Genomic DNA, 26,258 nt, shown 5'->3' with positions numbered 1-26,258 from the left:
ACACCCTCGAGGTCCATCCACTTTGCTACAAATGACCATATTTCATTCTTTCTCATTGCCATGTAGTACTCCCTTGTGTATATATACCACATCTTCTTGATCCATTCATCAGGTGATGGATATTTAGGCTCTTTCCATGTTTTGGCTATTGTTGACGTTGCTGCTATGAACATTGGGGTACATATGCTCCTATGCATCAGCACTTCTGTATCCCTTGGGTAAATCCCTAGCAGTGCTATTGCTGGGTCACAGCGGAATTCTATTGATAGTTTTTTGAGGAACCTCCACACTGTTTTCCAGAGCAACTGCACCAGCTTATATTCCCACCAACAGTGTAGGAGGGTTATGGTGCCCATATTTACATGCTGAGCTCACCTATTTCCTTGGAGCTCTAGATTCACTTAATCAAGTGCCTATGTGGTATTTTCACTTGGATATTCCACAGATATAACCAAATTAACATTTTAAATGTAATTCTTAGTTTCAACCCTAGATCTTCCTCTCTACTTCCCTCAGTCTTCCCAGCTCTGAAAACAGCACCACTACCAACCTAGCTGGTCAGATAGATACCAGCCACCTAAGAGTTATTCTTGACTTATTCCTTTCCTTAACCTCTCATGATCAACCCTTCTACAATTTCTGTTCTAAATCTAAAGTAGATCTCCAAACCCATACCTTCCTCCTCATCTCCACTGCCACCACCGTAGTCCAGTCCATCATCCATCATCACCTTTGTCCTGGGCCACAGCTTCCAAACTAATCTGTCTAGTTTCATTCTCACCTTCCTCCAATCAGTGATACTTAGGGAAAGTCCCTTGGCTCCATTTCTGTAATGAAGCATCAAGTGATGGGGCCATGTTATCTCTGGACTAGGTGACTCCTTCTGAATAAGGAAACCTGGAAGCTGCTCACCAAGGGGACAACTGAAGACCAAGGCAATGATTAGGTAGTGAAAAGTTATTAGACTCTCCACCTCCTGAATGATTCTCTTATAAACTCCATATGTCAGGCAACCTGACTAACTCTTTTTAATCTCTGGAAAACTGGCAGCATAAGTTGAAATGCATGTAGATACATACCCCCTGATACACAAGTTGTGTAAGCCAGAAAAGCTACAAACATACTAAATTTGGTGTAAATCATATCATTTTCTAAGCTGCTTAGGGTGCTGAATAGTTACATGAAGTTATATGATTTTCTTTTTGTAATAAAAGAAAGTCAATATCAAATTCTTAGTTTATTTGTTTTATAAATATGAATTTTTTAAATAAAATTTTTTTTTTTACAATTGGCCATCTCCCACCTACTCCTCCATTTCAGTCTCCTTTGCTAATTCCTTCCCTATTAGAACCACCAAATGCTTGTGTTTTTTAGGGCTTGATGTTATATCTCTTTTCCTCCCTGTATTTTCTCCCTATGTTCAGATTTACATCTCCAAGATTTACATCTCTGATTCTCATCTCCAGATTCACATATTGAAATACTTATTTGTCATTTCTGCTTGGGCATCTTCAGTTATGTCCAACTCAACATTTTCAAAATCTTTGTCTCTACACCTCAATTCCCCTCATCTCTGTAAAGAGCACCACATCCCCTCCATCAAAGAATGTTTTATAACTGGTTTACTAGATTGCTATAAACAGGAGTGCACTTCTAATAGCACGTGGCCCCATTAACATCTCCTATTACCATCAACCTTGGACATCTGTCTCATAGATAGGATTATTGGGAATAAGATAATGGGAGTGGTGAGAGGAGAGTATAGGATTAGCTCAGTACCATCTGCCAACAGTACTGGTACTGAGAATTCAAAGAAAAGGGCAGTAGGATCCAGATTTATGTTATATACGAGTAGACAACATTGTTGATCACTTATTATCTACCTGTAAATGCAGCTTAACACTGATTCAAATGCAACTCTCACAAGTAATTGTCACTTAAAATCAGCAAAAAATATAGACTCATTTGGGAAGGTGCTAAAGAGCAATATACATGAAGATGATGTGAAACATCTTCTGTCTTATATAAGCTTTTATAAGTTTTATACCTTATTTCTTAAGATCTAAAAGTGCACTCTCTCCCATTAATGTTGTTGTAATGTTTGCTTTTGCTTCTGGAACTGAAAATCAGCTCCATACCAAGTATAAAGCAGGGGGCAGATATAGAAGGGCATAGATGGTGATGGGGGAAAATACTATGTGTGACTAAGTTTTTAAATGGAATTGGGAGAAATCCTTGGACTTGACCTATTTTATTTGAATATAACTGGATGACGTTTCTGTAACAGACATAAAGGAAAACTCCAAATAGTTGCAGGGATTAAGTTGTATTATATTATACTAAAGTTACATGCTTGTACATCCAGCGATATGGCTTATGAAATTTGTACCCACTCTGCATATACACAAATTTATGGGATTCTTTTAACATCCAAGCTTTGTGTTCTTGAATTAGAAAGAGAAGTTAGTTTTACTATAAGGCAGGATCAACTTTATCCTGTTTTTTTCTGAAGCCAGATTATATTAGATACTAATAGTTTTGAAAGTCAAGTTCAATAAGCCCATTTTGTTTACAGAGTAATAGCATATACACAGAAGTGACACCATCAACATCACTCCACAATTTAACTAATTGTGCCACTTCAGGTATTCCTCATTTATTTCCTGGAATAAATGTGTAGCAGCTTTAACTTCATATACACAAGTTTTGTCCTCATAAACATTAAGGACAAATTTCATGGTTTTTCTTGTCTTTCAACCATGTGAAACAGTGTATGTAGCAAAGGAACGTATCTTGTAGAATAATTCTGCTATCCTTTCAAAAAGAGATGCATTGGAAAAATATGAACTATTTTTTTTATGAGAAAAATGCTTGCCCCTTACCTTCACACCAAGGATTGAAGAGAATGTACGTGTCTGTTTCTGGGTTTCGGGTGGTGCGGAGAATGCCATAGGGGGTCCAGACAGCAACATACATGCGGAATTTCCCCACGATGCACTCCGGAGAAGACTGGATGGACAGCCGGACAGACCTGTCCTCTCTCATGACAACTTTGGCCCCCCACTTGCCTTTCTGCAGCTCCGAGACGACAGGAACTGGAATGTAGGTTCCCTTGTTCTCCTGAGGGTAGCGACCTGTGGGAAGAAGCAGCGTTGAGATGATTTCACAAACCATTTTTGTTCTGACTGTGTCATCTTATGGCTGAAGGCTAAAATATTAATTAGACTTGAAATCATAAGACTTGGGTGTGAATTTCATTTCTGCTACCAAGTTGCTATGTGACATTAGTTGATTTTCTAAACTTCTTTGATGCTCTAATTTGTCGTGTCTTGATAAAAAACCAATAATGATAATTACAAAAATTTTTGTTTGTTGGTTAGTTAATGAATTCAAATAAGATGTAGCAACAAGAACCTGGGATGCAAAGACATACAGAGCTTATAGCATCCTGTGGAGTTACCATTTCCTGAAATGCTGCACTCTAAAAAATTTTTTTAATGTTTTTTTATTTATTTATTTTTGATACAGAGAGAGACAGAGCATGAGAGGGGAAGGGGCAGAGAGAGAAGGACACAGAACCGGAAGCAGGCTGCAGGCTCCAGGCTCTGAGCCAGCCGTCAGCACAGAGCCTGACACGGGGCTCAAACCCACGAACGTGAGATCTGACCTGAGCCGAAGTCGGAGGCTTAACCAACTGAGCCACCCAGGCGCCCCTGAAATGCTGCACTATAAGAAGTCAGAATTGCTCTTTTAGAGGGATAAGCAAATGTTTTGGGGCTTATTCTGAATACAATTGGTTATATTACCTCTAATAGGATTATATTTATAGGTTGCATATGTAACCATTTCCACATTCAACTGTACCATGTGTTTATTGCCAATCTCATTAAGTGAGTTAGGCTTATGTCATGGGTAAGAATTCAGGCTCCAGAAGCAAATTACCTAGATTTGAATCTTCGCTCTGCTACTCACTTATCCTGGGAATTTCTGACAAATTACTTGGCCTTTACAAATCCCTATTTCCTTCTCTGTTTCTTCATCAGTACATGGGGATAACAATATTACCTGACAATGAAATAAAATAACACATGTATGTTGCTTTGCCCATAATTTCTCATGCATAACAAATCTCAGCTGTTATTTCAATAGAAGATTAAGCATTATTTTTACCAAGTTTGAGTCTTATCACACTTTACGTGTAAATTATCTCAGGATAAATCTTATTTCTCTTTATTGCTGTCATTTTAGACCAAATTGTTATTTCATGGTGTTAACCTCAAAACTAAATTTTACCACGCGCTCCTGAAAACTGTGAAGGTGACAGCGTTTAAAAAAAAAATCTTTTTGGCTTATAGTTTAATTTATAGTTTAGTTTGCAAGATAATCAAATGTATAGATATTTTAAACTGGAGTAGATCTTTCATTTACAAACTTTTCCAAAATGTATCAGATATTTAATTCTTCATGACTTGAAGAAAAATACTAATCAGGCTAATAAATCTGCAATTTTTTTTGCTTGCAAGCAGAAGAATCTTTAAAAGAAAAACTTACTTACTTTGCTTTTTAGAAAACATGCAGAGGATTCTACATTAAAATAAACAAAACCAATGCTTCATTTGGGCCTCTCCAATTACTGAGGTCTTAAAGGATTCTTTGGTATATTGTCAAAGACAGAGCATTCTAAGGAGGCGGTTGCGTAAGTTAACTGCAATGTAATTTTGTGAGATGCTTAATCTTAATGAAAATAATAATTTACACAGTGCAAGCCAGGGAGAAGGATTAGAACCCCAGTACTTTGCTATGTATTAGGGGTATCAGTTAATCACCACTCAGGACGAATATTTATCATAAATCCAATAAAGTCTTAAAAATGGTTTGCTGCCAAGGTGCAACAGTGTCTAGGTGGTGTTCTTGGGAATATATGGAGTTTAGTGTCTGGGAATCCTGCACATAAATCCTGCCGGAGCTGTTTGTTCCAAAGGCTCCTCCATCTCTGTATTTCCTGTGTATGTTACTCTTTGTGCCTATTCAAACAGGGTAGAGGGGGGAGTCCAGAGGCTGCCCTTTTCTCTGGAGGCATTGTTGCTCCCGGAAGCCCCCATCACTACTGAAGTGTAGACATCAAACGCTATCTCACCAGCTAAGTGGAACCATAATTAACTCATTATAAGGGCTCCTGGCAGCTGTTGTCACGAAATACTGGCTTGGATTTAGAATACACAGTATTAAATACCATACAAGCTTAGTAAAAATAAATTTTCAGAGATAAAATCTATGTGATAATGACACTTAGACTTTGTAAAAAAAATAATAAAAAGGACCCTAAAATACATTACATAAGAACGCTCCTTTAGGAGTAGCAACGAACTAGGAGAGTGTCTCTGAGGCCATGTGCTGTGCGCTGTGAGCCTGACTGTGCACGAACTTCCACTTCCGTTGGGAACATTGAAATAACCTAAGACAATCACTACTTTCATTATTACACTTGGAATTATGATTTCAAAGACTCATTAAGTTTTAAGGTTTGTTTTATTTTGAGAGAGAGAGGGAGCGAGTGAGTGCACCAGCGAGCACGCGCGTGCGCACATGTGAGTGGGGCGGAGGGGCAGAAAGAGAGAGAATCCCAAGCAGGCTCTGCACTGTCAGCACAGAGCTCAATGGGGGGCTCAGACTCATGAACGGCAAGACCATGACTCCAGCTGAAATCGAGAGTTGGATGCTTAACCAACTGAGCCACCCAGGTGCCCTAAGACTCATTAAATTTCACCTCTCAAATTCATGGCATAAAAAAAGTAAAGAAAAAGAAGAACCATGTTTATTCATTCTGGCTTTGAATGCAGTCACAACCTAATCAAAAGCCTAGTTTGAACACTTTTCATTCATGCAACCATATCGCCTACCATGTGCTAGACATTATTCTAAGTGCTAGGAGTAGAACAGTGAACAAAACAGACTCCTATGCTCTTGGAGCTGTAATCTATGGAAAAAGTCAATGCTTTTGTTGTTTATAATGTGCCTGTTACTGCTTTATTCCTTATATCAAACTATGAGAAGGAAATTATAATCATCATCCTAATTTGACAAATCAAGAAACTGTTACACAGGATCATTAAGCAATTTGTCCAAGGTGATGTAACTGGTAAGTAGCAGGGCTGAGATGTGAACCCAATCAGTCTGGCTAGAGAGCGTGGGAGTTTAACCACTAAGCTGTAGAACAGTTGCATGTGTAGAAAATGCTTTGGAGTTGGTGAGAACTATGTTCAGATTCTGACTCCACAATTCACCATAGATGTCCCCCTGGGCAAATTCCTTAATTGTTTGAGCCTCCATGTCTTTGTCTCTGCAGTTCTGGAAATGGATAGAAAATAGATTTTACAACATAATGAAAGCTTTACACTTGGTACATGGCAGGGGGTGACTCAGGAGACATTCATTGTTTGTGTTTAAACATAACAGCTTACCGGAAAGTAAAGCTAGAAGAAATAAGAAGTAATTTCCACCCTCCTGCCATGTCTAGTTCTAAGTGTGAAGAAATGTGAGTGTTCCAGGGAAAGCCAGTAACTTTTGTGGAGGGAAGTGTTGTGGCCAAGAGGAGAGCAATGCAGCTGACTTAGAACCTGGCTGTGTGATCATGGCACTTACTTGTTGTCTCTCATTCATTCTGTAAAATGGGATAATAGTGGGAGGGCAGCTCAATAAATGGCAGTTATCGTTTGATATTTCCCCATTGATTACCTCAGGCTTTCTGATACCCATAAGTGATCCTTCCTCTGCTCCAAGAGCAAGATGCCAGGCTGGGTTCCCTGACAGTCAACCGATAGAATCCAAATCTACTTTCAAAGGCCAGTTCATTCCTGAGTCAAACACATTGAACTGACTAATATTTCTGTCAAGAGAACACATACAGCTCACTCCCACAATTAAAAAAAAAGTAGTATCATTCTTTATGAACCAAGAAGCATTAATAATTCCAGAATCACCATATAAGAATCACCTGAATCCTGTCCCTCACTCCTAACTCTTGATTTTCCAAATCATTATGGTCACTGTCATCTTCATTCATTCATGCCTTAATCAGGAACTGTCAAGATATGGTCTACAGGTCAAGAGGAGCTTATGTCCTATTTGTATAAAAAAGTTTCATCGACACATTCTCACCCATTTGAGTATCAGTGTGCTAAGACAGTAGAGTAGGGTAGCTGAGACAGGGACCATATGGTCTGTAATGCCTGAAATATTTACTACCTGTCCTTTACAGTAAATGGTTGCCAACCTGTGCCTTAGAGAATTTTACATTTTATTTATTTAAGGGGTGATTTACTATGGACACTCAGTGTCTAAGACTGGGACTAAGAAGAAAAAATTATCACCTAGTTTTTTCTTCCAAAGAGAAATATGTCACTAAACTAATAACAAGCATCTGAACTACTATTAGGTCAACATTTAGCTTCCTTAATGACTCCTAGTTTAATTCCTCACAGTCTTGGAGGGTGTTGAAGACATAGGAAACTGATTATAATTTTTATTGATTTCATGAGACATAGGTAAGATGTCCAACTTATTACTGTACCAGTTGTTTAGAGTTCTCAAGGCAGTTTATATAGAGATGAAAATAATGGTTTATTTCCTGGGGTCTTTTTTTGCAAGGGAATTTTTGCGGATAGGAAACTGAGGCCCTGTAAGGTTGTCAATGCAGGACGTCCATATAACTAGGCAGAGGTAGATGTGGGGCTCAGACCAACACCTTTACACCGTGAAACCCATTCTCTTTTCTCTGCATCATGCTGCCTACTTGGAACTAGGGGGTAGGAACTTAAGGCATTACAAAATAATAATAATAGCAGCAATGCATTACTATTGCTCGTCAGTTGTGACAAACATACCATGTTAATGTATCACGTTAATACAAAGGAAAACTAGATTCAGAGTTTATAAGAACTCTCTGTATTATCCTCATAATTTTTCTTTAAACCCAAGAGTATTCTAAAATAAACTGTTTAAAAACAAAGAGGAAGGAAATAGAAGAATAAACTGGAACATCTGAAGAGATATGAGGTCGAAGGAAAGAGAGGGAATATGCCATGGTGGAGAGGAGGAGCGTGAGATGGAAGCAAGGGTTCAAGGGCTTAACAACCAACCAATCATCAGAAAGAAGACCTGCTTGCAAAGAGGGGCTGCGGGCTACAACGGATTGAGTTGGGGGTGTTAGTGACTGAAGGGAAAAAAGAAAAAGGGTAAACAATACTGCTGATATGGTCTGACCAGTGTATGAAAGCAGATCTGGAACAGGCAGTCGTACGTTTGTCCCAAAGGAAGGAAAAGGAGGCCAGATTCACAACGTTTTCCTATTCACTGTATGGGAAAGCTGATTATTAATGTAAGACCTGACATGTCAATAGTACCGCAGGGTCTTGTCGGCTGCTCTATACAACATGTTTAATTCTGAGTGTAATGATTTCAATGACAGCTCTGGGGGAGAATTTTCTATGATTGAGTTGTGAGTGAGGAAGTTGTGACAGAGTAGTATTTCATTTCACTAAATAGCCCTTCTCACCCCCAGGAGGTAGCATGTTTAAGAGACCACAATCAGGCTACACTTTGGAACACCCATCCATCAACATCCATGACTGCCCATCAACTATCCTTGGCTAAATCTGGATGTGAACCTCAGCCTTACACAGTGATCACCATACACACATTTGTTGAAAGTGTGTAATGCTCAGAGTTGGTTCCCCCACCCCACTCCAAACTGTGTGACTTCTGTGTTAAAAAATACCTGAGCAAGAAAAATAGAAGCAGGGAATAAAATATCACAGAAAGGATTCTCGCTGTGCTTTTAACAATGTACTCTTTGGAACTGGACTATCAACCATAAGAAATACAGTCACCGATTGCATTTTTTTACACTTACCTAAAATTGGTGCCATCTTCCCAGCTGATCTAGAAATTAACACATGCTCTTAGTTTAAGTGCTTGTGTTCATTTATAAATTGTTTTTGAGGCCACAGTAATGCTATTGTAAGGCAAAATTCACTTGTACCATATGCTTACATTCAAACGTCCCTGTGTCTTCTTTAACCTCACTCTGCAGTGAATACAGAGAGATGCACCTACCTTAACAACCCCATCCTGGAGCCAGGAGGAAGAGGGTGAACATATTTAGTTCCTTAAGATTTTATTTTTTACAAACGTTGGCTTGTTGGGTCTGAGTTTTTTGCATGGCTTTGTCATATATGTGTCATTCACATAAAAGACAAAAAGAAATCCACCTCCAGCTCAGACTCAGCCTTATGTGTCCTTGGGGGAAAATTTCCTCTCAACTAGTCATTGCACAGACAGGAGAACCCTCTTCATGCAAAGCACTGCATAGGTAAAACTCCATGGAGGAACAAGTTGCATTTTAAAAATTCATTTTTTAGTAAGTTAATGGCCTGGAATTGTGTTATTTTGAAAACAATGTACTATGTGGTAATTAGATTCCCAGGTAGTCCAGCAAGGCCACTAATCAGCCTATAGTATGGTCAGTATGGTTGAAAATTATTGCTAATAGAATTATTCTGACTTCACTTTGCTCATACTTAGAACTTGGAAAAACATAATCAGCCAGGAGGAGTAGGCACCTGTAACTGAAGAAGACATGCCTGTCAGCCACATTCCCTTGATACTCTGAAATGAAGCTTCTATCTCAGGACACCCCTGTTTCTCTCATCTCTTAGGCAGGTCACCTGTGAGTCAAGTGACCATAGTTGTGCTCCATTTATGCTAGACTTAGTAACAGTAAATAGTAAGACACTTCTGGTCATTCAAAGCTTAATTAATCACCTGAAAACCCAAACAAAACTTTTTTTTCATATTCACTTAGATATCTATTTTTCTTTTCTTTTTTTTTCATGTTTATTTATTTATTTTTGATAGAAATGACATTTTATTTTTTATAGTTTATAGTTTATTGTCAAATTGGCTTCCATACAATATCTATTTTTCTTATGCAACTAAAATATATTATCTTACTTGTCTTTAGAGCCCCCCATAGAGTGCCACAATGCAATGCACAAAATAAGTGCTCAATAAATGCTCCTGGAACTGAACTGAGTTTTTTGCAAATGTCAGATCCCATTAAGGACATCACAGGAACTTTAGATGCCTGTAGCAAGCCAGGTGTCATATTCAAGCATCCTTCACAAAAAATAAAAATTTCTAATCCAAAACCTTTTCCTTCAAAGGGTGTTTTCCACTCACATATGAATATGTTTTAAACTGAGCTCTGACTCCACCTAACTGCAGACTTTCTTTAATAGTGAATTCTTAGAAGAGGATCATCTCTAGGAAACTCATGAATATATCATGTCTCCAGCTGGGAAGGTAAATTTCATGATGTTAATTCATTTTTCCATTTGATTCATTTGTTTTTCCCAAGACGCACCTTTCGTGCTCAAAATAATCAATCTATTTCCAAATGGGCCCTGGAAGTGTTGCTGTGGCAACATGGTGCACATGGCAGAGCTGGAAGCAAGAAGGCAGTAGCCTCGTGGAGGGAAGCAAACTTGGTTTTATCAGGCCTGGGATGGAGCTAGAGCTCACGGGGACCAGGATGCACTAACTTTTAGAAACATCAGGTTACCAACTACAAAAATAAAACACCACCAGTACTAAAAGTAAAACCCACACAAAAAAACAACCAATCAAAAAAGGCACAGGATTCTTTTGTTCAAAAGCAAATCATTTCATCAAAGACCTCAGGAATTTGCCTGACTTCATACCTTGCCAGTGGGCCAGTTTATACATATATTTTCAGGTGTTTCCTAAGGAAAGATAGCTTCCTGGAAATGTTAATTCTGTGGCTCCAGTAAACTGGGGGAAGAAAGGGGAAACTTATTGAGGACAAAGACTGAGTTGTATATAATGTTGTATACCCAGTGGCATGCAAGATGCTTGGAACACAGTAGGTGCTCAATAAATATTTGGTAAATTGAAGATAGATAGACTCTTTAAGGAGGCTTGTTTACCTTAATCTTATCTCACCTTTCTTTCAATATTTCCTACATCTTTTAAAATATTTTTTAGAGTAGGGTGAAATTTGTGAAATAACCAGCATTGTGTTAGGCTTTTTGAATGATTAAAATAATAATAATGATAATGACAATAATAATAACAGTAATAAAGCTACCTCTTGATACAGACCATCTGCATTAAGAAGTACACACCTTAGATGGTCCAGCAAGGCCAGAGCCTGGCCAGAGGGTGCTATGGAAGTAAGAGAGGATCCCTCAGAGAAGGTAGCTTTGGGAGAGAATCTTAAAGATGGAAAAGGTGAGGAGGATTCTTCCCAGTAGAAGGAATAAGCAAAAGAACATGAGGAAAAAATTATAGAAAACCTCAATGGTATTGAAATATAAGGATTTCTTCATATATGAAATAAGACTGCAGAGGTCCTGCAACAAAGTACTGACACTCACTGTAAATGTGCCTACAGCATGCCAGGCTTTCACTGGGATTGTTAGCCATGAGGAACAATGTATGGCAGAGCTTCTGAAATGTAATCTTCACAGCTGTTGTGTGCATTGGAAACCCAGAGGAGAAAGGGGCTGAGGGTGCTATGGAAGTGATAGAGGATCCCTCAGAGAAGGCGGCTTTGGGATAGAATCTTTAAGATGGAAAAGGTGGGAAGGATCCTTCCCAGTAGAGGAAATAAGGAAAACGTGAGGCATAAGAGAATGATGAAACCCTGTAGTAGTAGAAGCAGTTGACTTGGGCAGGGTAAGAGCCAAAGGGACCTTTGATACTGTGCAGACATTAGGCTGTGCCCCAGGAGGGGCTGAGATGGGGCAGGAGCCACAGAGAAGCTCTAATTGGCCTCATGAGGTATGAACATTAGGAAGATCACTTGGGTTGCAAATGGAGAATGGTTTGGAGGGGACAAGCATGGAGGAAAAGCAGGCAGAGGGCTGCTGAAGTATTCAGGTGAGACATGGCGATGTCCTCAGAGTGATAATGTCTAGCTTTGGATAATGACCTGAGAGTGAGAATAAGTGGACTGATGTAGAGTAGAAGCAGGAGGAAGCAACAGAGGCTTAGTCAAGAGTGAGACAGGTGGAGCCAAAGGTGACCCTAGGTTTGGGTCATTCTTCACCCAAGAGCTTTTGACTTCCTAGTAGGTGCCAGACACTGTTCTAGTTGCTGAGCATATAGCCACAAGTAAAACATCACCTGCTCTAACAGACTCATGACTAACCTGCAAGACTCGATGAGCGTGCTGCTCCAAAAATCAGACCTGGTGTGGTTAACTGCCGTACAGACTTACTCAATTAAGCTAGTTTCCCGGAAATTCCCTTAACCACATGCATGTGTTGCCTCATTTGAGAGAAGACAGAGGAGAAAAAAAAATTGTGAACATAAAGTCTCTATGATTTAGGTGAGGTGGGTTATAGAAGATAACACTACATAAGATGTGTTCATATTGCTGGTCCAATTTCTAAGGAACAGGAGTGTTAGAAGTCAGAGAACTTGGATTGAGTTCCAGGTTGTCCATTTGGGGAAAAGAACTACTATGTGTGCTTATCTGCTATGCCTGGTGATCACCTGGTTGTTCTCAGACCTAATGCCACACCACCTCATCTTGGTTCTACAGAAAACCCTATTCCCAGGCTCCTTTGACCTCTGGCTTCTAGGTAGATTTGGCCAATGAGAGACTTTGGAGGAAGATGGGGTATATGCCAGTGTCTGTCCCCTTTTCTCTCTCTGCTTCTGGGGATGCTGAATCTTCACCAAGGGTCTCAGCTCCCATGGGGTGCTGCCATGGTTCCAGCTCTTGGGGATACTTCTGGGTTTTGGTAAGACCTCCTCCTCTATGTGCCTCCAGCCCCAGGTGTGGGGGCAGGTTTCTGCTGTCACTAATTTCCAAGATGCCTCACTATGACTTCTTAGTTGTTCTCTCTCTGGTGTAACCAATTCCTTTGACTAAACTTCCATTGCTTATAAAACCTAGAGAAGTTTCTCTTGTGCACTCTTAACCCGACCTTGCTATGTGTCTGCATCGCCTCTAACAGCTATGTCCATGTAATATCCTGGGAAACTGGGGCTCAGAGAACTTAAGTAACTAGCTATCAATTACAGGGCCGTGATTTGAACCCAGGTCTATTTGCTCTAGCACTCCAGCTGGGGGATGCTAATCAGCCTCTCAATCTATTTTCCTTCTGTTAACTGGTTTTATTAAAACTTTTTATTAATGTTTTATTTATTTTTGACAGAGAGAGAGAGACAGTGTGAGTAGGGGAGGGTCAGAGAGAGAGAGGCACAGAATGCAAAGACAGGCTCCAGGCACTGAGCCCGACGTGGGGCTCGAACCCACAAACTGTGAGATCATGACCTGAGCCGAAGTCGGACACTTAACCGACTGAGCCACCCAGGCGCCCCCGTAAACTGGCTTTATACAGCATGAGGTTTAAATAATAATGTGTGTGAAAAGCATGCAATGGGCTGAACAAACGATTACTATTCTCATTATTCTTTGGTGTCTGATGGTCACAACAGAAAATAAAGCTCATTAAACCTATATTTTATTTTTATTTCTGAGTATGACCAAATGGGTAGTGAAGAAGGTGGCTACTGATGTGCCATGGTTCAGAGATTTATTCAATAGGCATTTACCAAGCACCGTTTAGGTACCAGGCACTAAATACTCGATACTAGATACTGAGAACAGTGAGGTCAACACAGGTTCATGGGGCATACGGTTTAGTAGGGATAAGTAGACATCAAACAAATCAATATATACTTCATCAATGGAGATAAATGCCATGAAAAAGCAAAATAAAACAGCTAAGGGGGACAGAGGGTAATAGGGTGGAGGTGCTGATTTGCAGAAAGTGACCAGATAGGACTCTCTGGTAAGGTGACGCTTGAGCAGAGATGTAGAAGTGAGCAAATGAGCCATGCAACATCTGGAGAAGAGAATTCCTTTAAGTGCAAAGGTCCTGAGGAAGGTGATACTTAACATGCTTGAAAAGGCGGATGTGCCTAGAGCAGAGGGAACGTTGGAAAGAATCATAGGAGATAGGGTGAGTGAGACAGAGAGCCAGAAGATCAAGTAGAGCCTTGAAAGCTATTGTCAGGACTCTGGAATTGACTCTGACTGAGAAAGGAAATCACTAGAAAAGAAACATGGTCTGCCTTAAGTTATTCTTAAAAATCACATTGGCTGCTGTGCAAAGACTGTAGGAGAGCAATCAAGATGATAGGAAGACCTCTTGACTTCTCAAAATATTTGCACTTTGCTTTTTCATCATGAAAACCCTTCCAAGAAAGGATGAATCAGAGATAATGCTAAAATGTTTATATCCCTGGGAAATTTGCTTAAATTCATGACTCTATGATATGAAACCTGATTATAGTACTTTTTCTAAAAGCTGGTTTCACAGCTGCAAGAGAACCAAACACTAAGCATAGGGAAACTTAGGGTGCCTGGGTGGCTCAGTTGGTTGAGTGTCCAACTTCGGCTCAGGTCATGATGTTGCGGTTTATGAGTTTGAGCCCTGCATTGGGCTCTATGCTGTCAGCTCAGAGCCTGGGGCCTGCATCGGATTCTGTGTCTCCCTCTCTCTCTGCCTCTCCCCTGCTCTCTCTCAAAAATATGTAAAACATTAAAAGAAAAACAATTAATAAAAGTCATAAGGAAGCTTGCTCATAGAAGATGGTATAAAAGTGTGGCCACTTGAAGTACAAAGTCTGTCTATGTAACAATTGTTTCTAAGGCAATTTCTGGTCCTTCCTTGGCAAGAGTTTAAATGAGGCTCTGTTGTTCTACCAATTCATCGAGGTTTAAATCCTTCAGATTCTAGTGATGTCAAGGGCAGAGATAGGATGTTGATGTCACAATGTCTAGTTTGTTGTACAGTGCTGGATTTCAGGGTTTATAAACCAAACTGCATACCAGTTTTTTGTCCTCACTCTGTTAGCAGCACTTTCAATGGGCAAAGGATGTTTCCACATTTCTTAGGGTTCTGCCACCCTCACACTGGGCTCTGGAACCTTAGTGCAGGTTAAGAGGGGGCAGGAAACACACTATGGACTGAAAGTGGGGATCACTGACCAGATTCACGACAGCTAGCAGTTTCAATGCCTACCTCCTTCATGTTCTCAATCAACTTCAGGAAGCAGGCCAGAAGGAATTCTCTCTTACAAGGACTAAGTCTCCCCAACAAATGGCAATTGCATCGAGCCAAAGCTCCATTTGTTTGAGTTGTATCCATCATGCAAGCGGACTGAGACTTGTAAGTCTTATGAGAAAGACTTATTCATTTATAACAATGGCAGCTGGCTTAGAAAGCAGTTGTCATTAGCCAACAAGGATAAGATCAAAAGTTTAGCTGAATGTCTTCCAAAGAAAGCAGACCTCCAAAGGAATTTTCACTGAAACAGTCAATTTTTGTTAATAATTTAATGGCAAAAGTGATGGGAATAAGGATAAATCATTGGTAATCTAACAAAATATTTGTCTGTCCTTGGAATGCAAATATATGAATACAATTCATAACAGCAAGTGTTAAATGAGTTTGCATTGCCAGAAATTAAACCAATTGCTGATAGAGCAAAAATCAGTATAGAGATATTCTTGGCAACAAGATGCAGTCCATTTGGTATTAGTCTGCAGGTGGATGTCTATACTCAACAAACATTTATTCAAACAGATATTTATAAATTGCTTAGTGTGAGCAGAATAATATCACTTTACCTGGAGTGACAAAGGTAGGTATATGAGATGTATATGATATATTTTCTGCACTTGGGGGTTCATAATCAAACATTCAAGCTTAGACTATAATTCAAGTCAGAAAACTAATGCCACATGATGGTAACAGACCTAGAGCAGTGGATCAGTGGTGGAGTCAGGAACAACTTTATTAAGGACATAATGACAAAAATAGAACTTGAGGGATGGGCAAAAAGAACAACATGCACATTGCATGTTATTAGCTCACATGCATGTTTAGAGGTGGATGATCATTTGCTTGCTAGATATGTCCATAGTTGTGTCATGAGCTAATCACTGCTTTAATTTAAAAGCATCATAAAAGTGAGGTCCCTGGGTGGCTCGGTCAGATAAACGTCTGACTCTTGTTTTTGCTCAGGTCATAATCTCATGGTTCGTGAGTTCAAGTTCTGCGTTGGGTTCTGTGCTGACAGTGCAGAGCCTGCTTTGGATCCTCTCTCTCCCTGTCTCTGCTTCTCCCCTGCTCCCGGGTGCTCTCTCTCTCTCTCTCCCTCTCAAAATAAATAAACTTAAAAAATTATTTAAAAAGAGCATCATAAAAACAATTGTACTCAAGCCTAGTGTTTATGACAATGACATAAATCAACTACATAAGTGATTGTGAAGAAAACCTTGTTTAAACACAAGGATGTAAAGGAACTGCATCCTAGGTTGTACCTCTGGAGCCCTGCCTAGAGATAGACACCTGTGGAAGAAGGTGATTGGTCCTGACAATTCCATAAGGCCCAAGATGCTCCAGTATTCTCTCATTTCCTCTGGCAACTTGTCACCCACCGATTTACATGATATTTTTTAAAATTTTTTATTTTTGAGAGACAGAAAGAGACAGTGTGAGCAAGGGAGGGTCAGAGAGAGAGGAAGATACAGAATCTGAAGTAGGCTCCAGGCTCTGAGTTTGCTGTCACCACAGAGTCCATCACGGGGCTCAAACCCACAAACAGTGAGATCATGACCTGAGTTGAAGCTGGACACTTAACTGACTGAGCCACCTAGGCGTGCCTTAAAAATTTTTAAATAAAGGTATTTATTTTTAAATAAAGTCCCATCCTTTGGAAAATGGTACAGTGAGAGAATGTTGTCTAAAACATTCATCTACTATTGAACTCTAAAGTTCAACCCCAAACTCAGGGCATGTTCTCTGAAGTTTCACACTGTCTTCTAATGAATCCTCACTTTGGGACATCCTCTGGGCCTACCTCCGCAGCAGCTCCTGGTGGCCAAACTTCTCGACACTATACCCAATAAATAGCTATTTGGCCACTCATTCTAGGGCAGGTGATCTCAGGTAACAGTAAATAGCAAGAGCCTAATGAATCCACTCTTGCTAAAATTTTAGTATCTGAAAAGACTAATTACACTCCTTCCTACATCCATCCCCTTTATGGGAATAATTCCCTTAATTTAAATTCATTCATTGCACACAATTTGGAGAGGGAATGGATATCTGTCTTCACCTCCCAATCAGTGGACCCTGTGTCCTTCGAGGACCTTTTCAGATCCTAGGTCTGGCATCTGAATTCCACTGATTCCTCCATGAGGGAAAAGATTAGGTAAAAAGAGCTTGGTTAAAATATTAATGCACATTCTTCAGTCATTATCATTATGCCTAATGTTAAAATAATACATTTGTGTTGTTTTAAGCCCCTATGATTATAATCTTTTTTTTTTTTACATCAGCAATAGAAAGCTAAGAGAAATACAAAGCACATAACTGGCATGTTGTGAAGATTCACTGAGTGTCATTTTATGAGTGATATTATTATCTACCTTACACCATACTTACTCAAGTCTCCTTGGGTATGAATTAGGAGAAATCTCGAGGATGAGAAACACTATGACAGTCAGGGGTCAAGGGCCAAGGGTCATCATAGATATATCATGGAAGCAAAAACAATAAGTGAGATAAAACCAGATTCAATTGGGAAATACTGACAGGAGGTAAAATAGCAGTGAGCATACACAGGACCCAGATAGTGATTTTTAAATACTATATTCTATTAAAAGGAAGCAGAGCTCTTTGAAGAAATGGTTGATTTCAGGGCTAGGGCAAGGAAAATATGAGATGAGCTTGAAATATCTTGTTGTGCCAGAAGATAAGGAAGAAAGGATACTAAAGCCAGTTGGAAGAGCTTCCAACTGGCAAAATCTAGGACAATTTGAACATCAATTTAATTAATGATAGTAACAGATTTAAGTAACTTGTTTAATTAAAAGAAGAAATCATGAATTCATACATCAATCAATCATTCTATCAACAGAAATTGTGATCAATAGAAAACACTTCATGGTCTCAAGGTACTTTATTGAAAAGTATGTATTAACTACAAAGAGGACAAACAAGAACTTTGCAGTAGGAACCCTGATAGACACCATAGTGTTGTATTCTGAGATATGCTGCCCAGAGTCTCTCTGGAAATGATAGATGTACCTGCAGATGCTGGGAGTGATGCCATAAAATGGTCCTTAGTGGTTCAGGTCTCTTTGGGAATTTCCTAAGCTGAGCAAAACTGCCTCTGAAGACCTGTTTCAGCTCCATATCTCTCCATGGGGTCAGCTGTGGCCTTTGTGAGGATTGCTCACAGCTCAACCTCTCTAAGTATGCCCAAGAGCACTCCCTGATCAACTTCTTTCATACTGATTTCAATGTCTACTTCCCGTAGGACAAACTGCTATAGAATGAATGCTGGTATTCCCATCCCCTGAACTCTGATGTTGAAATATAAACCCCATGTAATGGTATTTAGAGGGGGGCTTTTCGGAAGTGACTAGTCCATGAGGGTGGAGTCCTCATGGATGGGAACAGAGCCCCTATAAAATATCCTGGAGATCTCCTTTACCCATTCTACCATGTGAGGACACAGCAAGAAGACAGCTGTCTATAAAGTAGGAGGTAGGTTCTTATCATATACTAAATCTGTCATCACCTTGATTTTGGACTTTTCAGCCTCCAGAACAGTAAGAAATAAATGTCTGTTGTTTATAGGCTACCCAGTCTATGGCATTCTGTAGAGCAGCCTGAATAGGCTAAAACACCAACCTATGACAGTGCCTTAATCAAGTGATCAAAGTTAACATCATCAATAATGGGATCTGTAAAATTTACATGCAACCAGAAAGGATTCATTAAGAAGAACGCAATATGCTGTGTGTATTATTGCCAAAGAAGCATAAGCAGACTGTAATCATGAGGAAACAGCAGACAAACCTAACTTGAGAGGCATTCTACAAAATTACTGCCTTGTAAGCATCATGGGTGTCAAGTAAAAGAAGTCCAAGAAAGTGTTTCAAACTGAAAAAACATGACATAACAACAAAATGCAACATGTGATTTTGCATTGGATCCTCTTGCTATAAAGGACATTATTGGGACAACTGGTGAAACTCAGATGGGCTCTGAAGACTAGATGATCATAATTTAATAATGTTAATTTCCTGATTTTGATAGATTTATAGGAGAAAGTCTTTGCTCATAGGTCATCAGATTGACACCTCTCTAATGGTTCTTGGGGAAAAAAGTGCTTTGTACTGTTCTTGTAAATTTTCTGTACAGTGTTTTTTTCCAAATTAATAAAATTTGCAACAACAGAACATGTTGTATCCACTGTTTGTAAAAGTATCCATATTCTTTCTTTCTCCTCCTCCTCCTTCTTCTTCTTCTTCACCATCAGTGACATAGATCTTCCAGTTTCCTACAGTCAGTAATATTTGTGGAGCTTTCTCTCTTTGGGACATCAATATCAGTCCTCCAAAAGTAGGTGCTGAAGGGATACCCTCCTGGCTTCCCTGTACCCTGTTAAAGCCTATCTTTAGCAACAGGCAAAATACAGCCTTTCCCTCAAGAAGCATCAGCTCTAGGAAAATGCATAACTGAGTGATTGGGAGCAAAATATCAATGAAGGGCTCAGTGAATTGCATAATAATGCAAACAGAGTCCAAGTTCAAAACAATCAATACGGGGGTGGTTACTCAATAAATCAATGAAATAGGAATGATGCAGCACTCAGAAGGCCAGGTTTACTGTGACACATAAATCTAGGGAGAATGAAGCAGAGAACAAAAAGAGACTTCTTTCTAACTTCTGAAGATGATTACCTTAGAGTTGTGCCCTAAATAATCAGGACTGTGATTCTTTTTCTTGAAGTTTTATCTTGGTGGTTATAAACACAAGTGCTGTCTTTATGAATCATCTTTATTTTTAAAATTTGGCTAACACTCCACTCAAGTGTCTTTGACATGTTTAAAGCAATTTGTTTCACAAATATGAAAGTTAGAAAAATTGAAATGACGGAAATGAAGTAATGGAGACAGTGTGTCATTTTCTATCACTTAGAAATATGTTGCACAAATAAAAAAGTTGTTTGATGGAAAATGCCAAACTAGCTGTCTCCACTACTTCATTTCCATCATTTTAGTCACAGGAACTTTATTTTTGTCTCTTTCTGTGGAATTAATTGCCTCAGAATACTAAGGACTCTTGTCTACCTTTTGTGCTAATTTTCTGGTGCACTTACAGCATATATGTCAACCTAACTTTGAGAAGCTGGACATCAAATGTGGCTTGTCTCCTTGGGAGTCAGTTAGGTGATTGAAGGGGAAAGATTTTTGCCTTTATATTTTCCCAGTCAAGGAAACAGGACTTGAAATAGCATTCATTCCTGTAAGTCCAAATGGAAATCATAACACCTTTAATGAAAGAGATAATATCATTGTGCTGACTGCTGCTTTCCAAAAAAACCAAAATTCCTGCACATGTGTTTCTTCCGGGCAACAGACATGACCTGGGATTCCACACTGGTGAAGCCATACGTGGACTTTGGCCCATTTATTCCCCTATTTGTTCCCAGCCTCTGTTAATGTCCAGTCCTAGTACATGCCCAGGTGATCTGATGAGACATCCAGAGAACTAAAGGCTGTCACCACCACCCAGAACCCTGAGAGGTTATGGAGGATTGCAGCAGTACCTTGCACAGTCCCAAAAGAGATCTTGGGAGAGGCTTAGTTCTTATCTGCTAGAGGGGAAAAGTGGCTGCCTTCCCCCTCAGCCCCCATAAAAAGCTTGGGTCTCTTTGCTGTTGCAGTGAGGAAGTGCAAAGGAGCCTGTACTATGCCTCAGATGGCTCACTGGGGCTGGTTTCCAGCTCTGTGCTTATTTGCCCATTTCCTGTCCCTGGGCCTTCCTCTGTTTGCTCTCCCTAATCTTGAATGGATGTCTCTGCTTGACCTCACCTATACTGGAGTAAGCCATCATCCCATGTCTCTACTTCCAAAGCCAGGTCAACATGTCACCCCACTCAATCCAATGCTCTTGACTCATCATGTCCTATCCATCTGAAATAGTTTTTCTGTGCCCTATTTGGACACTTATCCTAATTTTTAACATCATAAGGTTGTTCCCCTTCTCCCTCTACAGTCCTCTTATTTTCTAGTAGCTTCCTCTTGCCTCAGCTCCGATTTGGCAATCATACATCCAAGATTTGCTATGGACAGCCCAGTTTATGCCTGTTTTCTTAGCATCTCTTCTATTTAGCCACTCCCTCCGTCTCTCTCAAAAGTGTCCTAGCTTGGAGGATGCATTATAGGGTCATCCTAGCTGTGATCCACTGAGCTCTATCAGGCCCTGGGTTGACCTTGTGCAAGAATGTACTTGAATATTTTATTCGTATGAACAGCTTCCTGTAAGACAAGTGAGTTGGCCAAAGATGGTTATAATACTTTCCAGTGCCCACATATTTATGAGTCTGTGATTTTATGAAAAGCATCAAGCTTTGGACTGCTTTACCTATAACAGTGAACAGGTATGCTCTTCAGAGAAGCCAATCCTAATTGCTTCGTGGGCATTACTGCTGGGAAATTCTCCTCCTTCAGCTCCCTGCTTCTGCCTTGAATACAAGGTCAACCCTCAGCCTCTTTCATTCCAGACACTTTCAACTTTGTACCCTTTGTGTCCACGCTTTTCATCTTTTCTCTCAATATTTATTGTTGGAATATCTTCTTTTCTCAGGCCATTGCTCTCTGCAGAGTGTCAGCTAGTTATTCTGCAAAGCCAATTGGTGCAAATTTATAAGCAGGTCAGTTGGACAGTATAATCCATCCTCACAGGCCATTTTCATTTCATTAAGGGAGCTTCAGATATTATGCATTAATTTGAAAAAGTAACTATAATAGAGGAATTCAACATGCTATTACTGGAACATTTTTCATGCCTCATCATATAGGCAGCTGCTTCTCTACCTGGCTACAGATTTGGCAAGTGGCAGATTTGGCAGGTGGCATTAATATATTGGTGAACATAATGTGTGAATGAGTGAATGAGATTGAAAATCTGCTTTATTATAATCCTTTTTATTATCATTTTACACATTCCTCCCCAGAAGCCTCTATTTTTAAAGTGTATTTAGTTTACCAATTTGAAGTGTGAGAATACGATCATCTCTAGATTATCAGGAAAGCATGGACTGTAGATATCATTCTCTTTCCTCGCCCTACAGGCTTACTGGGTGAGTAAGTAAAAAAGATATGGATATCATTCAAGTCTCTCTTGAGTCCTCATATACCCAGAGACCTACACCATTTATTGAGCCCCCTTTAAAATGCTCTTGAAAGCTAATGGTGACTTAATTGCATTCGATCATGTTAATGAGATTCTGATCTTTGACAAAAGATAGTTTTTCAGGGCTCATGTTTTAATCTGACATGATGAAGTGGATTGCTTAGGGACAATAATGATTGTGCTGTGTGGAGAAGCCAGGTGTCACAGCTCACCTCTACAAACCCAGTGGAAGGGCTCTGAATTCTAGTTAGTGCAAACATTCACTAAACAAACAATAACTGGAGACTGACTCCTTAGGGTGAGCACCTCCATTATGGGCTTCTCAAGCTGGGTCTCCATACCACATTGCAAACTCCATAAACCTCCAGGAGCCTCAAGAATGAGCAGGACCCAAACTAAATATAGCCATGAGATCTGATTCCATTCGGGATTTCTTTTTCATTAGAAATATTTGTACATCAGCAAAAACTGTGTTCTTAGGCTTCAAAGAATGCCTTTCTCTCAGCCTGGAGAGTATACACTTCCTGTCCTTCTTGTGACACTCCCAATTCCTCAAGGTCCATCTCAGGACCTGTTTGGCTTGTCCAAGACTTCACCCTTCCCCTCTAGCCTATGTCCCTCCTGCCTGCCAAGTGCAATGCCTGCCTGCGTCTGTTACATATTTCTGGTAGAGAATTGTGTCAGCTCAGCTTTTGATTTTATACTATATGGTTTGTGTTTATTAATTGTGGAATTCTTCTCACCTCAACTATAGCAAGCTCTTTAAAGACAGGGATGGTGTCTTAAATCCTCCATGGCATTTCACACAGTGCCAGACACAGCAGAGGTTTCTGCTTCAGAAACTCACTGAACCAGTCATGAGATGAGATATTATAAAGTCACCTACACAGAAATGGAAAGGAAGTAGACAGTGAAATGAAAGAACTCACATCAGAACCCCTGAAGAACCTCCAACAGTACAGCAAAGGGGGCTCTAGGGGACTAAGACACACTTTAGCCAGAGACAGTGCAAGGCATTCAGATAATCCAACTCTGCTTCCCGAAGGCTGAAGAAAACCTGTGATCACATGCACAAATTGCTATACCCACCTCTTGAGGATAATTTTAGTAACTCCCCTAATGAATAGGTAACCACCAAAACATTGACCCACAGGACAGTGTGTATGTATGTAGGAGAGACAGAACAAGAGTCAGAGCAAGAGTAAAACAGAGAAAGAGATGGAGAGTTAAGAGAAATCACAAGAAAAGGTAGGAAAATCACAGAGGCTGAGATACTGAGAATAAACAAAAGGTGAAAAGGAAAGCAAAAGAGAGGCGCAGCTATTTATAGCTTGCCTTGTGGTCATCTAACACCTGTCTGGCTCTGGCTTCTGTTACAGTAATGCTTTATGAAGGTTATACTGCCTTAAGGAATACAATAAGGATTTAACTTTCCTATACAGTTGCAATATTCAAAATAAGGCTGGTAATTGGGTCATCTTATTAGGAAGCAACTATCACTAAGGAGTTCCCAGAGCTTTCCAGTCAGTACCTTGTCAGTTCGTGTAACACACTCACAGAGTAATGAGAGGGCACAGATTATGAATAATTAGTCCAGTTTTACCCTTTCCTCAGTGGGTTTTCATTCCACTCGGACACTGTCTTTCTTTTACAAACTGGAGACTTAAGAGCAAGGTCTAAGTGGGCACATTAATTTTCATTAAATGTTTTCACCCTCCTTTTTTACCCCTAACTTCGCATGCTGCAAGAATGACTTAGAATTATGTGGAAAAGCTCGGCAGTGCCCACACTGGATAATCCCTGAATTCAGACCATGGGTTTCTGGTTGCATACAGTTTCAATTACGTGGGTGCTAATTAGTCAAGGTTATGAATTCTCATAAGTGAAAGAGGTCAATGCAAGACACAGCATGAAGACAGAAACAGAAGAGAGTGAGGGCAATGGCAAATTAGAGGGATAAAAAAAAAAGAAGGAGAAAGAGGAGAAGGAAGCCAGGCATCTGTGTGGGATTCCCGTTCCATACTCCACAGTCCCTTACAAGTGCACCACACAGCATACTTGATGTTATGAAACGCACTGGCAACTCTATTACCCTAAGGATTCCAAGCTTCACTTAGAATCTCCAGCTCTGCAGGATGGGATGTGGGTCACAAGGCACGGCGGAGGGGGCCTCCTCACAGGTCTCTTGCACTAGAATATGGATGTCGATTCCTCCTACTTTGAGACTAAACAGCCTCTGTCACTTCATCTAGAGCTGTGGGCAAATAATTCCCGGCAGAACTTGGCCTGTGGGTTGTCAGGGTTCCTATTTGATTAATTAAGCTGTCAGCATGGATGTTGTAAACACTGGATATTTTTGTTTGGAGGCTTAATGGTTATTATCTTTGCTTTGCTACCAGGAGAGAAAAGAGAGAGCATTGGCCTCCTATTTGCCTTTTTGACAGGGTGTTCTTATTTAGTAATAGTCCTTCATCGGAGAGCCCCACTCAGTGCCACTGGTCCTGACTACAAAGTCTCTGAGGGCTCACCCTGCTGTCTTCTCTCTCACCTCCCTCTCTTCAGACTCAGGGTTGGGTAGGGCATTACTAGTGGAATACAGAATAGTGGGAAATTGATCCCATAGAAAGCTGCTGAAAAGTCACCTGTTCTAGAATCAGGCTAAGCCAGTGCCTTAGCAAAAGTCTCCATTTACAGGTATACAGTCAAGGAATTTAGAGGAGAATAAATGGATTAATCTACGAAACAACGTATCTAGGATTAATGTCACTCTATGATTACAATCTTGGCCATGTGTCTGCCTTCTAAAGGGGCCGAAATGGACAGAGCACTGGGCTAAGATTCTGATAATCTGAGGGGAAGCTGGGGACAAAGGACCTGTCTTCCCCTGCATAACCGTCGATCAGTTCCTCAATCCTTGTGCACTTCAGTTTCCAGGCTTTCCAGTGAGGCTTACTCCTACCTTCTCTGCTTTCCAGTGTTGTTGTGAGAAATAAGAATTATTTCATATACATTATCTCTGTTAAGCCATAAATAGTTGCCAGAAGTAAATATTTTCAGGTGAGGAGACAGTCACTTGGATATTCAGCGATTTTGTCATTGTTCTAAGTGGTGAACTGGGACTCTCACTGGCTGCCTGACCCCAAACCCTCCCCATCCACTCTGCTGGTTCCCATCCCCTTTCTCAGAGGAGCTGTCATCCCTGAGGTGACTCCACACTTGGCAAAGTGTCAGTCACTGTCACACACTCTTTTTCCTCAGACCATAGTTTATTACTTTATTACAGGTGAGTCTTATTTGACCATGCAGAAAGAAAGAAAGAAAGAAAGAAAGAAAGAAAGAAAGAAAGAAAGAAAGAAAGAAAGAAAGACAGAAAGGAAGAAAGAAAGAAAAAGAAAAGAAAAAGAAAAAAAACAAATCCACAATTTTATTACTTCTTGTTACAAAGTGATATTTTCTAAAGAGGAAAAAAATCATACTGAATGATGTGTTGCACATATACCCTGTCATCCAATAGTACCAGTCCTTCCCCCACCCTGCCCAAGTCTCTTACTGATGTCCCTGACAACAATCTCAGCCCTCCAATTTATCTTTCATGCTCTGCCACAATGATCTAAAAAGGAAACACTTACAGCCTTTTAATATACTTATCTTCCACAGAGGCTGTTTATAGAATAGTATCTAAACTTCAAATCAAGGAAATTGAGGCCATCAATATGTTTCCAAGTTTTCTTTCTCCACTGAACTTCACATGTTTTTCTGGAATATATATTTTCCCATTTCATGGATTCAACTCCTACTCATCCTTTGAGATCCAGTACTTCCTGGGGAACTCTTCCAACTAGTAACATGGTCAATCTCTCTCCAAGATACTTTCCAACCATTATGCCCAAGAGATTGGCATCCATCTCAACTCTTAGTGTGCTGGCTGTCCCCTCCAGA

The 26,258-nt window shown here is 40.0% G+C and overlaps 1 protein-coding gene across 1 annotated transcript in view; it reads right to left on the bottom strand.

Annotated features, from left to right (window-relative positions):
- F13A1 (coagulation factor XIII A chain) overlaps nucleotides 1-26,258 on the bottom strand; it is a 162,632-nt gene that overhangs the window by 115,381 nt on the left and 20,993 nt on the right. Inside the window, exon 4 of the mRNA XM_029945402.1 lies at nucleotides 2,883-3,134. Coding sequence (XP_029801262.1) covers nucleotides 2,883-3,134 — 252 coding nt within the window. The remainder of the gene's footprint in view (nucleotides 1-2,882; nucleotides 3,135-26,258) is intronic.

Source organism: Suricata suricatta, chromosome 7 (genome assembly GCF_006229205.1).
Source record: "Suricata suricatta isolate VVHF042 chromosome 7, meerkat_22Aug2017_6uvM2_HiC, whole genome shotgun sequence".
NCBI classification, from domain to species: Eukaryota; Metazoa; Chordata; class Mammalia; order Carnivora; family Herpestidae; genus Suricata; species Suricata suricatta.
Note: the sequence above shows the minus strand (reverse complement) of the source record. Positions and strands in the feature narration are given on the sequence as shown.